The 15,330-nt window shown below is 43.8% G+C and overlaps 1 protein-coding gene across 1 annotated transcript in view; it reads right to left on the bottom strand.

Moving 5' to 3' along the window:
* LOC311011045 (mucin-2-like) overlaps positions 1 to 15,330 on the bottom strand; it is a gene marked incomplete at both ends in the record, with an annotated part of 52,506 nt that continues 37,176 nt past the window's right edge. The window contains 10 exons of the mRNA XM_084005747.1: positions 1 to 47; positions 1,265 to 2,143; positions 3,635 to 4,294; positions 10,646 to 10,825; positions 11,004 to 11,207; positions 11,302 to 11,345; positions 11,458 to 11,605; positions 12,275 to 12,403; positions 12,511 to 12,667; positions 13,101 to 13,340. Coding sequence (XP_083861873.1) covers positions 1 to 47; positions 1,265 to 2,143; positions 3,635 to 4,294; positions 10,646 to 10,825; positions 11,004 to 11,207; positions 11,302 to 11,345; positions 11,458 to 11,605; positions 12,275 to 12,403; positions 12,511 to 12,667; positions 13,101 to 13,340 — 2,688 coding nt within the window. The remainder of the gene's footprint in view (positions 48 to 1,264; positions 2,144 to 3,634; positions 4,295 to 10,645; positions 10,826 to 11,003; positions 11,208 to 11,301; positions 11,346 to 11,457; positions 11,606 to 12,274; positions 12,404 to 12,510; positions 12,668 to 13,100; positions 13,341 to 15,330) is intronic.

Raw genomic sequence — 15,330 nt, 5'->3', positions numbered from 1 at the left:
TCAGTAAGAGCAGTGGTAGATGTTGTTACTGGGCCAGTTGTCACTTCCTTAGGTGGTTTTGTTGTCGAAACCGTAGCACTTGTCTTTTGTGCGGATGTTGTTTCTTCAGGTTTCACTGTGGTCCCCTGTGTTGTTACTGATGGTACTTCAGTGGTTGTGGTAGCAACAGAAGGTTTTGATGTTACAACTGTTGTTTCAGGGCTAGTTGTTGTTACACCTGGCACTGAGGTCGTAGTTTCAACAACAGCTGTGGTAGATGTTGTTTCTGGGCCAGTTGTCACTTCCGTAGGTGGTTTTGTTGTCGAAACCGTCGCAGTTGTCTTTTGTGGGGTTGTTGTTTCTTCAGGTTTGGAAGTGGTAACTTGAGTGGTTACTGACGGTGCTTCAGTGGTTGTGGTAGCAACAGAAGGTTTTGATGTTACAACTGTTGTTTCAGGGCTAGTTGTTGTTACACCTGGCACTGAGGTCGTAGTTTCAACAACAGCTGTGGTAGATGTTGTTACTGGGCCAGTTGTCACTTCCTTAGGTGGTTTTGTTGTCGAAACTGTAGCACTTGTCTTTTGTGCGGTTGTTGTTTCTTCAGGTTTACCTGTGGTCCCCTGTGTTGTTACTGATGGTACTTCAGTGGTTGTGGTAGCAACAGAAGGTTTTGATGTTACAACTGTTGTTTCAGGGCCAGTTGTTGTTACACCAGGCACTGAGGTCGTAGTTTCAACAACAGCTGTGGTAGATGTTGTTACTGGGCCTGTTGTCACTTCCTTAGGTGGTTTTGTTGTCGAAACGGTAGCACTTGTCTTTTGTGCGGTTGTTGTTTCTTCAGGTTTCACTGTGGTACCCTGTGTTGTTACTGATGGTACTTCAGTGGTTGTGGTAGCAACAGAAGGTTTTGATGTTACAACTGTTGTTTCAGGGCCAGTTGTTGTTACACCTGACACTGAGGACGTAGTTTCAACAACAGCTGTGGTAGATGTTGTTACTGGGCCTGTTGTCACTTCCTTAGGTGGTTTTGTTGTCGAAACGGTAGCACTTGTCTTTTGTGCGGATGTTGTTTCTTCAGGTTTCACTGTGGTCCCCTGTGTTGTTACTGATGGAACTTCAGTGGTTGTGGTAGCAACAGAAGGTTTTGATGTTACAACTGTTGTTTCAAGGCCAGTTGTTGTTACACCTGGCACTGAGGTCGTAGTTTCAACAACAGCTGTGGTAGATGTTGTTACTGGGCCTGTTGTCACTTCCTTAGGTGGTTTTGTTGTCGAAACCGTAGCACTTGTCTTTTGTGCGGTTGTTGTTTCTTCAGGTTTCACTGTGGTCCCCTGTGTTGTTACTGATGGTACTTCAGTGGTTGTGGTAGCAACAGAAGGTTTTGATGTTACAACTGTTGTTTCAGGGCCAGTTGTTGTTACACCTGGCACTGAGGTCGTAGTTTCAACAACAGCTGTGGTAGATGTTGTTACTGGGCCTGTTGTCACTTCCTTAGGTGGTTTTGTTGTCGAAACCGTAGCACTTGTCTTTTGTGCGGTTGTTGTTTCTTCAGGTTTCACTGTGGTCCCCTGTGTTGTTACTGATGGTACTTCAGTGGTTGTGGTAGCAACAGAAGGTTTTGATGTTACAAGTGTTGTTTCAGGGCTAGTTGTTGTTACACCTGGCACTGAGGTCGTAGTTTCAGTAAGAGCGGTGGTAGATGTTGTTACTGGGCCAGTTGTCACTTCCTTAGGTGGTTTTGTTGTCGAACCCGTAGCACTTGTCTTTTGTACGGATGTTGTTTCTTCAGGTTTCACTGTGGTCCCCTGTGTTGTTACTGATGGTACTTCAGTGGTTGTGGTAGCAACAGAAGGTTTTGATGTTACAACTGTTGTTTCAAGGCCAGTTGTTGTTACACCTGGCACTGAGGTCGTAGTTTCAACAACAGCTGTGGTAGATGTTGTTACTGGGCCTGTTGTCACTTCCTTAGGTGGTTTTGTTGTCGAAACCGTAGCACTTGTCTTTTGTGCGGTTGTTGTTTCTTCAGGTTTCACTGTGGTCCCCTGTGTTGTTACTGATGGTACTTCAGTGGTTGTGGTAGCAACAGAAGGTTTTGATGTTACAACTGTTGTTTCAGGGCTAGTTGTTGTTACACCTGGCACTGAGGTCGTAGTTTCAACAACAGCTGTGGTAGATGTTGTTTCTGGGCCAGTTGTCACTTCCGTAGGTGGTTTTGTTGTCGAAACCGTAGCAGTTGTCTTTTGTACGGATGTTGTTTCTTCAGGTTTGGAAGTGGTAACTTGAGTGGTTACTGACGGTGCTTCAGTGGTTGTGGTAGCAACAGAAGGTTTTGATGTTACAACTGTTGTTTCAGGGCTAGTTGTTGTTACACCTGGCACTGAGGTCGTAGTTTCAACAACAGCTGTGGTAGATGTTGTTACTGGGCCAGTTGTCACTTCCTTAGGTGGTTTTGTTGTCGAAACTGTAGCACTTGTCTTTTGTGCGGTTGTTGTTTCTTCAGGTTTACCTGTGGTCCCTTGTGTTGTTACTGATGGTACTTCAGTGGTTGTTGTACCAACAGAAGGTTTTGATGTTACAACTGTTGTTTCAGGGCTAGTTGTTGTTACACCTGGCACTGAGGTCGTAGTTTCAACAACAGCTGTGGTAGATGTTGTTACTGGGCCAGTTGTCACTTTCTTAGGTGGTTTTGTTGTCGAAACGGTAGCACTTGTCTTTTGTGCGGTTGTTGTTTCTTCAGGTTTCACTGTGGTACCCTGTGTTGTTACTGATGGTACTTCAGTGGTTGTGGTAGCAACAGAAGGTTTTGATGTTACAACTGTTGTTTCAGGGCTAGTTGTTGTTACACCTGGCAATGAGGTCGTAGTTTCAACAACAGCTGTGGTAGATGTTGTTACTGGGCCAGTTGTCACTTCCCTAGGTGGTTTTGTTGTCGAAACCGTCGCAGTTGTCTTTTGTGGGGTTGTTGTTTCTTCAGGTTTGGAAGTGGTAGCTTCAGTGGTTACTGACGGTGCTTCAGTGGTTGTGGTAGCAACAGAAGGTTTTGATGTTACAACTGTTGTTTCAGGGCTAGTTGTTGTTACACCTGGCACTGAGGTCGTAGTTTCAACAACAGCTGTGGTAGATGTTGTTACTGGGCCAGTTGTCACTTCCTTAGGTGGTTTTGTTGTCGAAACCGTAGCACTTGTCTTTTGTGCGGATGATGTTTCTTCAGGTTTCACTGTGGTCCCCTGTGTTGTTACTGATGGTACTTCAGTGGTTGTGGTAGCAACAGAAGGTTTTGATGTTACAAGTGTTGTTTCAGGGCTAGTTGTTGTTACACCTGGCACTGAGGTCGTAGTTTCAGTAAGAGCGGTGGTAGATGTTGTTACTGGGCCAGTTGTCACTTCCTTAGGTGGTTTTGTTGTCGAAACTGTAGCACTTGTCTTTTGTGCGGATGTTGTTTCTTCAGGTTTCACTGTGGTCCCCTGTGTTGTTACTGATGGTACTTCAGTGGTTGTGGTAGCAACAGAAGGTTTTGATGTTACAACTGTTGTTTCAGGGCTAGTTGTTGTTACACCTGGCACTGAGGTCGTAGTTTCAACAACAGCTGTGGTAGATGTTGTTACTGGGCCTGTTGTCACTTCCTTAGGTGGTTTTGTTGTCGAAACGGTAGCACTTGTCTTTTGTGCGGATGTTGTTTCTTCAGGTTTCACTGTGGTCCCCTGTGTTGTTACTGATGGAACTTCAGTGGTTGTGGTAGCAACAGAAGGTTTTGATGTTACAACTGTTGTTTCAAGGCCAGTTGTTGTTACACCTGGCACTGAGGTCGTAGTTTCAACAACAGCTGTGGTAGATGTTGTTACTGGGCCTGTTGTCACTTCCTTAGGTGGTTTTGTTGTCGAAACCGTAGCACTTGTCTTTTGTGCGGTTGTTGTTTCTTCAGGTTTCACTGTGGTCCCCTGTGTTGTTACTGATGGTACTTCAGTGGTTGTGGTAGCAACAGAAGGTTTTGATGTTACAACTGTTGTTTCAGGGCCAGTTGTTGTTACACCTGGCACTGAGGTCGTAGTTTCAACAACAGCTGTGGTAGATGTTGTTACTGGGCCTGTTGTCACTTCCTTAGGTGGTTTTGTTGTCGAAACCGTAGCACTTGTCTTTTGTGCGGTTGTTGTTTCTTCAGGTTTCACTGTGGTCCCCTGTGTTGTTACTGATGGTACTTCAGTGGTTGTGGTAGCAACAGAAGGTTTTGATGTTACAAGTGTTGTTTCAGGGCTAGTTGTTGTTACACCTGGCACTGAGGTCGTAGTTTCAGTAAGAGCGGTGGTAGATGTTGTTACTGGGCCAGTTGTCACTTCCTTAGGTGGTTTTGTTGTCGAACCCGTAGCACTTGTCTTTTGTACGGATGTTGTTTCTTCAGGTTTCACTGTGGTCCCCTGTGTTGTTACTGATGGTACTTCAGTGGTTGTGGTAGCAACAGAAGGTTTTGATGTTACAACTGTTGTTTCAAGGCCAGTTGTTGTTACACCTGGCACTGAGGTCGTAGTTTCAACAACAGCTGTGGTAGATGTTGTTACTGGGCCTGTTGTCACTTCCTTAGGTGGTTTTGTTGTCGAAACCGTAGCACTTGTCTTTTGTGCGGTTGTTGTTTCTTCAGGTTTCACTGTGGTCCCCTGTGTTGTTACTGATGGTACTTCAGTGGTTGTGGTAGCAACAGAAGGTTTTGATGTTACAACTGTTGTTTCAGGGCCAGTTGTTGTTACACCTGGCACTGAGGTCGTAGTTTCAACAACAGCTGTGGTAGATGTTGTTACTGGGCCTGTTGTCACTTCCTTAGGTGGTTTTGTTGTCGAAACCGTAGCACTTGTCTTTTGTGCGGTTGTTGTTTCTTCAGGTTTCACTGTGGTCCCCTGTGTTGTTACTGATGGTACTTCAGTGGTTGTGGTAGCAACAGAAGGTTTTGATGTTACAACTGTTGTTTCAGGGCTAGTTGTTGTTACACCTGGCACTGAGGTCGTAGTTTCAACAACAGCTGTGGTAGATGTTGTTTCTGGGCCAGTTGTCACTTCCGTAGGTGGTTTTGTTGTCGAAACCGTAGCAGTTGTCTTTTGTACGGATGTTGTTTCTTCAGGTTTGGAAGTGGTAACTTGAGTGGTTACTGACGGTGCTTCAGTGGTTGTGGTAGCAACAGAAGGTTTTGATGTTACAACTGTTGTTTCAGGGCTAGTTGTTGTTACACCTGGCACTGAGGTCGTAGTTTCAACAACAGCTGTGGTAGATGTTGTTACTGGGCCAGTTGTCACTTCCTTAGGTGGTTTTGTTGTCGAAACTGTAGCACTTGTCTTTTGTGCGGTTGTTGTTTCTTCAGGTTTACCTGTGGTCCCTTGTGTTGTTACTGATGGTACTTCAGTGGTTGTTGTACCAACAGAAGGTTTTGATGTTACAACTGTTGTTTCAGGGCTAGTTGTTGTTACACCTGGCACTGAGGTCGTAGTTTCAACAACAGCTGTGGTAGATGTTGTTACTGGGCCAGTTGTCACTTCCTTAGGTGGTTTTGTTGTCGAAACGGTAGCACTTGTCTTTTGTGCGGTTGTTGTTTCTTCAGGTTTCACTGTGGTACCCTGTGTTGTTACTGATGGTACTTCAGTGGTTGTGGTAGCAACAGAAGGTTTTGATGTTACAACTGTTGTTTCAGGGCTAGTTGTTGTTACACCTGGCAATGAGGTCGTAGTTTCAACAACAGCTGTGGTAGATGTTGTTACTGGGCCAGTTGTCACTTCCCTAGGTGGTTTTGTTGTCGAAACCGTCGCAGTTGTCTTTTGTGCGGATGATGTTTCTTCAGGTTTCACTGTGGTCCCCTGTGTTGTTACTGATGGTACTTCAGTGGTTGTGGTAGCAACAGAAGGTTTTGATGTTACAAGTGTTGTTTCAGGGCTAGTTGTTGTTACACCTGGCACTGAGGTCGTAGTTTCAGTAAGAGCGGTGGTAGATGTTGTTACTGGGCCAGTTGTCACTTCCTTAGGTGGTTTTGTTGTCGAAACTGTAGCACTTGTCTTTTGTGCGGATGTTGTTTCTTCAGGTTTCACTGTGGTCCCCTGTGTTGTTACTGATGGTACTTCAGTGGTTGTGGTAGCAACAGAAGGTTTTGATGTTACAACTGTTGTTTCAGGGCTAGTTGTTGTTACACCTGGCACTGAGGTCGTAGTTTCAACAACAGCTGTGGTAGATGTTGTTACTGGGCCTGTTGTCACTTCCTTAGGTGGTTTTGTTGTCGAAACGGTAGCACTTGTCTTTTGTGCGGATGTTGTTTCTTCAGGTTTCACTGTGGTCCCCTGTGTTGTTACTGATGGAACTTCAGTGGTTGTGGTAGCAACAGAAGGTTTTGATGTTACAACTGTTGTTTCAAGGCCAGTTGTTGTTACACCTGGCACTGAGGTCGTAGTTTCAACAACAGCTGTGGTAGATGTTGTTACTGGGCCTGTTGTCACTTCCTTAGGTGGTTTTGTTGTCGAAACCGTAGCACTTGTCTTTTGTGCGGTTGTTGTTTCTTCAGGTTTCACTGTGGTCCCCTGTGTTGTTACTGATGGTACTTCAGTGGTTGTGGTAGCAACAGAAGGTTTTGATGTTACAACTGTTGTTTCAGGGCCAGTTGTTGTTACACCTGGCACTGAGGTCGTAGTTTCAACAACAGCTGTGGTAGATGTTGTTACTGGGCCTGTTGTCACTTCCTTAGGTGGTTTTGTTGTCGAAACCGTAGCACTTGTCTTTTGTGCGGTTGTTGTTTCTTCAGGTTTCACTGTGGTCCCCTGTGTTGTTACTGATGGTACTTCAGTGGTTGTGGTAGCAACAGAAGGTTTTGATGTTACAAGTGTTGTTTCAGGGCTAGTTGTTGTTACACCTGGCACTGAGGTCGTAGTTTCAGTAAGAGCGGTGGTAGATGTTGTTACTGGGCCAGTTGTCACTTCCTTAGGTGGTTTTGTTGTCGAACCCGTAGCACTTGTCTTTTGTGCGGATGTTGTTTCTTCAGGTTTCACTGTGGTCCCCTGTGTTGTTACTGATGGTACTTCAGTGGTTGTGGTAGCAACAGAAGGTTTTGATGTTACAACTGTTGTTTCAGGGCCAGTTGTTGTTACACCTGACACTGAGGACGTAGTTTCAACAACAGCTGTGGTAGATGTTGTTACTGGGCCTGTTGTCACTTCCTTAGGTGGTTTTGTTGTCGAAACGGTAGCACTTGTCTTTTGTGCGGTTGTTGTTTCTTCAGGTTTGACTGTGGTACCCTGTGTTGTTACTGATGGTACTTCAGTGGTTGTGGTAGCAACAGAAGGTTTTGATGTTACAAGTGTTGTTTCAGGGCTAGTTGTTGTTACACCTGGCACTGAGGTCGTAGTTTCAACAACAGCTGTGGTAGATGTTGTTTCTGGGCCAGTTGTCACTTCCGTAGGTGGTTTTGTTGTCGAAACCGTCGCAGTTGTCTTTTGTGGGGTTGTTGTTTCTTCAGGTTTGGAAGTGGTAACTTGAGTGGTTACTGACGGTGCTTCAGTGGTTGTGGTAGCAACAGAAGGTTTTGATGTTACAACTGTTGTTTCAGGGCTAGTTGTTGTTACACCTGGCACTGAGGTCGTAGTTTCAACAACAGCTGTGGCAGATGTTGTTACTGGGCCAGTTGTCACTTCCTTAGGTGGTTTTGTTGTCGAAACTGTAGCACTTGTCTTTTGTGCGGTTGTTGTTTCTTCAGGTTTACCTGTGGTCCCTTGTGTTGTTACTGATGGTACTTCAGTGGTTGTTGTACCAACAGAAGGTTTTGATGTTACAACTGTTGTTTCAGGGCTAGTTGTTGTTACACCTGGCACTGAGGTCGTAGTTTCAACAACAGCTGTGGTAGATGTTGTTACTGGGCCAGTTGTCACTTCCTTAGGTGGTTTTGTTGTCGAAACGGTAGCACTTGTCTTTTGTGCGGTTGTTGTTTCTTCAGGTTTGACTGTGGTACCCTGTGTTGTTACTGATGGTACTTCAGTGGTTGTGGTAGCAACAGAAGGTTTTGATGTTACAACTGTTGTTTTAGGGCCAGTTGTTGTTACACCTGACACTGAGGACGTAGTTTCAACAACAGCTGTGGTAGATGTTGTTACTGGGCCTGTTGTCACTTCCTTAGGTGGTTTTGTTGTCGAAACGGTAGCACTTGTCTTTTGTGCGGTTGTTGTTTCTTCAGGTTTGACTGTGGTACCCTGTGTTGTTACTGATGGTACTTCAGTGGTTGTGGTAGCAACAGAAGGTTTTGATGTTACAACTGTTGTTTCAGGGCTAGTTGTTGTTACACCTGGCACTGAGGTCGTAGTTTCAACAACAGCTGTGGTAGATGTTGTTTCTGGGCCAGTTGTCACTTCCGTAGGTGGTTTTGTTGTCGAAACCGTCGCAGTTGTCTTTTGTGGGGTTGTTGTTTCTTCAGGTTTGGAAGTGGTAACTTGAGTGGTTACTGACGGTGCTTCAGTGGTTGTGGTAGCAACAGAAGGTTTTGATGTTACAACTGTTGTTTCAGGGCTAGTTGTTGTTACACCTGGCACTGAGGTCGTAGTTTCAACAACAGCTGTGGTAGATGTTGTTACTGGGCCAGTTGTCACTTCCTTAGGTGGTTTTGTTGTCGAAACTGTAGCACTTGTCTTTTGTGCGGTTGTTGTTTCTTCAGGTTTACCTGTGGTCCCTTGTGTTGTTACTGATGGTACTTCAGTGGTTGTTGTACCAACAGAAGGTTTTGATGTTACAACTGTTGTTTCAGGGCTAGTTGTTGTTACACCTGGCACTGAGGTCGTAGTTTCAACAACAGCTGTGGTAGATGTTGTTACTGGGCCAGTTGTCACTTCCTTAGGTGGTTTTGTTGTCGAAACGGTAGCACTTGTCTTTTGTGCGGTTGTTGTTTCTTCAGGTTTCACTGTGGTACCCTGTGTTGTTACTGATGGTACTTCAGTGGTTGTGGTAGCAACAGAAGGTTTTGATGTTACAACTGTTGTTTCAGGGCTAGTTGTTGTTACACCTGGCAATGAGGTCGTAGTTTCAACAACAGCTGTGGTAGATGTTGTTACTGGGCCAGTTGTCACTTCCCTAGGTGGTTTTGTTGTCGAAACCGTCGCAGTTGTCTTTTGTGGGGTTGTTGTTTCTTCAGGTTTGGAAGTGGTAGCTTCAGTGGTTACTGACGGTGCTTCAGTGGTTGTGGTAGCAACAGAAGGTTTTGATGTTACAACTGTTGTTTCAGGGCTAGTTGTTGTTACACCTGGCACTGAGGTCGTAGTTTCAACAACAGCTGTGGTAGATGTTGTTACTGGGCCAGTTGTCACTTCCTTAGGTGGTTTTGTTGTCGAAACCGTAGCACTTGTCTTTTGTGCGGATGATGTTTCTTCAGGTTTCACTGTGGTCCCCTGTGTTGTTACTGATGGTACTTCAGTGGTTGTGGTAGCAACAGAAGGTTTTGATGTTACAAGTGTTGTTTCAGGGCTAGTTGTTGTTACACCTGGCACTGAGGTCGTAGTTTCAGTAAGAGCGGTGGTAGATGTTGTTACTGGGCCAGTTGTCACTTCCCTAGGTGGTTTTGTTGTCGAAACCGTAGCACTTGTCTTTTGTGCGGATGTTGTTTCTTCAGGTTTCACTGTGGTCCCCTGTGTTGTTACTGATGGTACTTCAGTGGTTGTGGTAGCAACAGAAGGTTTTGATGTTACAACTGTTGTTTCAGGGCTAGTTGTTGTTACACCTGGCACTGAGGTCGTAGTTTCAACAACAGCTGTGGTAGATGTTGTTACTGGGCCAGTTGTCACTTCCTTAGGTGGTTTTGTTGTCGAAACGGTAGCACTTGTCTTTTGTGCGGTTGTTGTTTCTTCAGGTTTGACTGTGGTACCCTGTGTTGTTACTGATGGTACTTCAGTGGTTGTGGTAGCAACAGAAGGTTTTGATGTCACAACTGTTGTTTCAGGGCTAGTTGTTGTTACACCTGGCACTGAGGTTGTAGTTTCAACAACAGCTGTGGTAGATGTTGTTACTGGGCCAGTTGTCACTTCCCTAGGTGGTTTTGTTGTCGAAACCGTCGCAGTTGTCTTTTGTGGGGTTGTTGTTTCTTCAGGTTTGGAAGTGGTAACTTGAGTGGTTACTGACGGTGCTTCAGTGGTTGTGGTAGCAACAGAAGGTTTTGATGTTACAACTGTTGTTTCAGGGCTAGTTGTTGTTACACCTGGCACTGAGGTCGTAGTTTCACCAACAGCTGTGGTAGATGTTGTTGCTGGGCCAGTTGTCACTTCCTTAGGTGGTTTTGTTGTCGAAACCGTAGCACTTGTCTTTTGTGCAGTTGTTGTTTCTTCAGGTTTCACTGTGGTCTCCTGTGTTGTTACTGATGGTACTTCAGTGGTTGTTGTAGTAACAGAAGGTTTTGATGTTACAACTGTTGTTTCAGGACTAGTTGTTGTTACACCTGGCACTGAGGTCGTAGTTTCAACAACAGCTGTGGTAGATGTTGTTACTGGGCCAGTTGTCACTTCCTTAGGTGGTTTTGTTGTCGAAATGGTAGCACTTGTCTTTTGTGCGGTTGTTGTTTCTTCAGGTTTGGAAGTGGTAACTTGAGTGGTTACTGACGGTGCTTCAGTGGTTGTGGTAGCAACAGAAGGTTTTGACGTTACAAGTGTTGTTTCAGGGCTAGTTGTTGTTACACCTGGCACTAAGGTCGTAGTTTCAACAACAGCTGTGGTAGAAGTTGTTACTGGGCCTGTTGTTACTTCCTTTGGTGGTTTTGTAGATGAAATCTGTACTGTTGTCTGTTCTGATGTTGTTGCTTCTGTAGATTTGGATGTGGTTCCCAATGTTGTTTTTACTTCTGATGTAGTAATACCAACTGTGTTAAAATCAGATATGTTGTGAAAAGTGCAAAATTAGTATATAACAAAGAAAGTCATTTAAATTTCTTCGTGATTTTTAGACATATTTTTTAAAATATTGTTTATTGTATATTTCTACTAATGATCAAGAATATAAAAGCATAATCAGTGGTTATTCTGCATATATTTACTTACCTGAAGTTGTCTTTCCAACTGTGGTGAATGAAAAGGTTGTAGTTGTAGGGCCAGCTGTGGTGGTAGTGATGCAAGGGTATATGCTTCTGGTTACGGTCCCATTTGCCCCACACTCAGCTGTGATGCAGCTCCCTAGTCCATCCGTGGTGTTATAGATGGTTGCCCCATATTTATATGTTTTTCCATTAATGAAGCATGTACAAGCTGTAGATCAAGAGAATCATGTCTTCAATTCTTCAAAACTGTGTGCAGTCATATAATAGCTTAATATAAAATATAAGTGTATATGTACACTTACAGGGCACATTGTAGGTGCAACTTATTCCAGAGTCTCTGCAGGAGCTTTGAAATAGAAGGAAATGTAGTCATATCCTTTTATATGCCATTGCCAACAACAATTATATCTCATGACTAAGCCTTTAGTGTGATAATGAATCCTCTGCATGAGACATACCAAGTGTAACAGTTGTCCGATGGAACCTTTTCTCCAATGTTGTAATGGTTGCCTTTGTCGTCATAGCAACCACATTGGTTCCAGGCGACGCACTTCATATTGTCTTCATCAAAGTAGGGCTGGGTTGGGGGACACTGTGGATAGCAGCCTGCAACACCATTATAACATTTTGATAAATGTCAGTACAAATAAAAACTTCCACATTCTTAAAGTGTTTTTACCCAAAGCAATTTACAATTTCCCACCCACTCAGCACTTCTCTATCTCCTGGGCCACAGCCGCCCGATCAAATCAAAGTCCTTGCAGGACTTCACAGAAACAGTTCCTATTTTTAGGTTGCGATACCATAGGAAAACAATGGTTTTGCTGCCCGTGGATCTAGCAATGTGTACCGTGTGATTGCCCCCTTACTCAGTCTTACTCTGTCACATGATATGAAGAGGAATCTCCATTTGTTTTCTGTGGGTGTTTCTTTGTGGGAATGTGTCTATATGGTTTTCATGTTGTGTGGCACTGGCTCTGGCTCAGTCTTTCCTTGCCTTTGTCTTGGTTTAGGTGGTCTTGACTACAACAGTGAGACAGAGGCTGCCATACAAGGTGCCAACTGCTCAACAGGAGCAATTAACACTCTCACACACCAATGGCACAGCCATCTGGAGCAAGTGTGAATGAGGTTTTTCATCTTCACTTTTCCTGTTCACTTCATGAGTAAGTCTTTATTTACAATGTTCCTTCCCTTACATAAACTTTGTTTTGGCTTTGAGGGGAATCTCAAAGTCTTAACACACAGATTCCACAGTCAAGGCGAAGGCTTTACCTTCCAGGGCAGTGATGAGGCTGGAACAGTTTCCTGATGGATTTCTACATGTCTTCATGCAGTCAGCTCCACATGGCTTGTAGTGCCACTCACAGCCACCAGGGTTGTTATAATAGTCACAGAAAATAGCTGCAAGAGACAAAACCAGTTTAAATAATTTGGCTAAAGATAGAATCCTGACAAATCCTCAAATTCTGTTGCTGAGATTTTCTTGGTGAGATTGTGATCAAACTTACGGCACAGCTTTGGAGTTCTCCATTTGATGCAGGCCCCGGCTTCATTACAAGCTGTGGCGTAGGAAGCCACAGCAGTGCAAAAACACTCACAGTCCCCGCCGGTGTCACAAGCACAAGAGTCTCTCACACAAGAATCAAAGTATGGACCAGGGTCAACCTTGAACACACAATCACGTACTGTTTAACATAACAATAATACTTGTGTCATGCTTGTAGCTTGGGATGTAGTAATACGTATTGTGAAAGATTACTTGTGAGGGGGGCTGTATAAGTCTAACTACCCAGGACAGCCGGCACATACAGTACGCTGACCAATATGCCTGGATATAAAACATTAATCGGCCAACATATCAATATCTGATTTTTTTTTACTCGGCCACAACATAAACTGCTGTGAAACTGTTCTGAAAGCTTGAAAAGTCATTGGACCAACATGCTGATTAGCTGACCACCCACTTGATTGATCAACACACAAAGCAATGAGCTCTTAGTACCATAGATGGAGAGAAACAATGACATTTATATCATTTCCCAAATACCATGGCAGTTAAAGTGATAAAGTTTGTGTTGAGTATGATCGCCATAGTTACCTTTGAATGACAGCTCTGGAAGGTGACACTGGTGATGATGCTACATTGTTTCTGGGACCATGCTGCCCGGTAACGATTAGAAGCACAGGGATCGGCTAGGAGTTGGGCATTTGGGCAGTCAGACGAAACCTTCCAACTGTTACCAAATTCCAAAACATCTGCCACTGTCTCCTGGGAGCGTGTGGTGAAGTCATTCTTGCTGTTGCCGTCGTAGTTTCCACACAGACCACAGACTTGACCCTGAGAAGGAGGAACCGATAACAGAATTTACTACTGTAATAGGACTGATACACAGCAAAGCACCTGGTTGTTGCCACTGAAATATCTGGCAGTCACCTACCCCCACAGGGCGATGATTTCTGCATACTGTATTTTGACTATTTAACAACTGTCTAACATTTTATTTTTACTCAAAAGCAATTTTACACATATTAAAATACTAGTGCTGTCAAAATTAACGCGTTAATCTTTGCGTTAATTATGAAATATTTAACGTGTTAATTTTTTTTAACGAAATTAACGCAGCTGTGTTTTGTTTACTTCCCGTGGCAGCTGACGTAAGACCTATGACGACGTGTGCCGCAAAGCCGTTAGCCATTCGTTTTTAACGGAGTTCAGCGTAAGATTTTGTCTGAGGCTCCGGCGTCAGCGGGGAGGATCGTGGCGAGCGATCACCAAGCAGTTTTTTTAATTATCCCGGTAATTTGTCTGAAACACCAGGGGCCCGTTTCACAAAGCAGGTTCAACAAACTCTGAACCTAACCCTGAACTCTGAGTTGACCAACTCTGAGATGGGCAACTCTGAGTTTTCGGTTTCAGAACAGCGATTTTGAATTAGTTCAGTCAACTCTGAGTATGTAAACCCTGAGTTATGCGCGTGCCTGCCGACTCTACAAAGCCATCATCAATGGAGCTCCGATACTACGATTCACCATGGCAACCGGGAGAGCGTTATTAGATATTACTGAGTGTTTATGTAGAAAACGAGCTCATCCTGAGAAAGCGGAGCAACGTAACTGCAGCAAAGTAGCGATAGTTGGCGTGGAAGACATTTACTGCCCGATCTAATGTGTATAACTGAATGAAACATTCGATTGATCTAAAGGTGATAAGTGTTCATTTTCAGCTTTGCAGAGCGACACTGTGGTGTAACGGTTAGCAACGCTGCCTATGGTGCAGGCGACAGCAGTTCAATTCCTGTAGTTCACAAAGTAGCGCAGTGAATATATTATCATTTTCATTGGGTGTAATCCCCCCAGGCACAGAAAGAAAGTGCCGTCAGTTGAAAATTAAGCATAAGAATATTGCGCAAATACGTTGACTAAGGCATATGATTTTAATCATATTTCACATATTAAACAGTAAATATAAGCAGGTATTTCAACACAGGAATGTACTTAAACATTTCATAAATCTCCCGTTCGCAAAAAAGCTAGCTCTGCAAAGAATCTGGTTGTGGATTATGTCCGCGATATGAAATGTTGAAAATGTCGGAGAATATTGTTTAGATAATATCTAATGTGATTGAAAGGAAAGGTAATCAAAATCCTCTCCCGACGCAAAGCTGCTAGAATCACTTTTATTTCCGTATCGATTAGGTTGACGATGAAAGGACGGCACAATTTTGCAGAGTGGGTTCAGATTCGGAAAAAGGCGGAGACATGTAGGGAGAAACTCAGGGTTTGTTGAAGCAAACCTGCTAGCGAGCAGGTTAGGTTCACGGAGGTATGTTACCCGGGTAACTGACTCAGATTTAAGCTGAACTGCTTTGTGAAACCGAAAAACCAGAGTTTCCCTCATCTCAGGGTTAACTAACTCAAGGTTTTCACTAAACCTGCTTTGTGAAACAGACCCCTGTACGAGTGGGTAGGTGATATAAAAGGGTTGAAAAGCATTTTTCATTTCAGATTAACTTTAAAGTAAGGAAAACAATACATTTATTTTCGATTTAATCGATTTGTTGAAATCCATTTCTGTTGGTCACTGACTGATCAACTGATCAGATCGATGAGAGCAGTGACATGGCCGTAAAACAATATAATCATCTAAAAGAGGCTTAAAAGCTCAGCCGGGTTGCTGAGTTGGGTGATAATTATTTATTTTAATTCTTTTATGTGAATCATGTTACTGATTAATGAAAGTTCCTGTGTGTAATATAATGGTGTAATAACTAGGGGTGGGTAAAAATATCGATACGGCAATATATCGCGATACTTTGCCGCCCAATACA

The sequence above is a fragment of the Eutrigla gurnardus genome, assembly GCF_963514095.1.
Source record: "Eutrigla gurnardus genome assembly, chromosome: 1".
NCBI classification, from domain to species: domain Eukaryota; kingdom Metazoa; phylum Chordata; class Actinopteri; order Perciformes; family Triglidae; genus Eutrigla; species Eutrigla gurnardus.
This window is presented reverse-complemented; position numbering and strand designations above follow the sequence as displayed.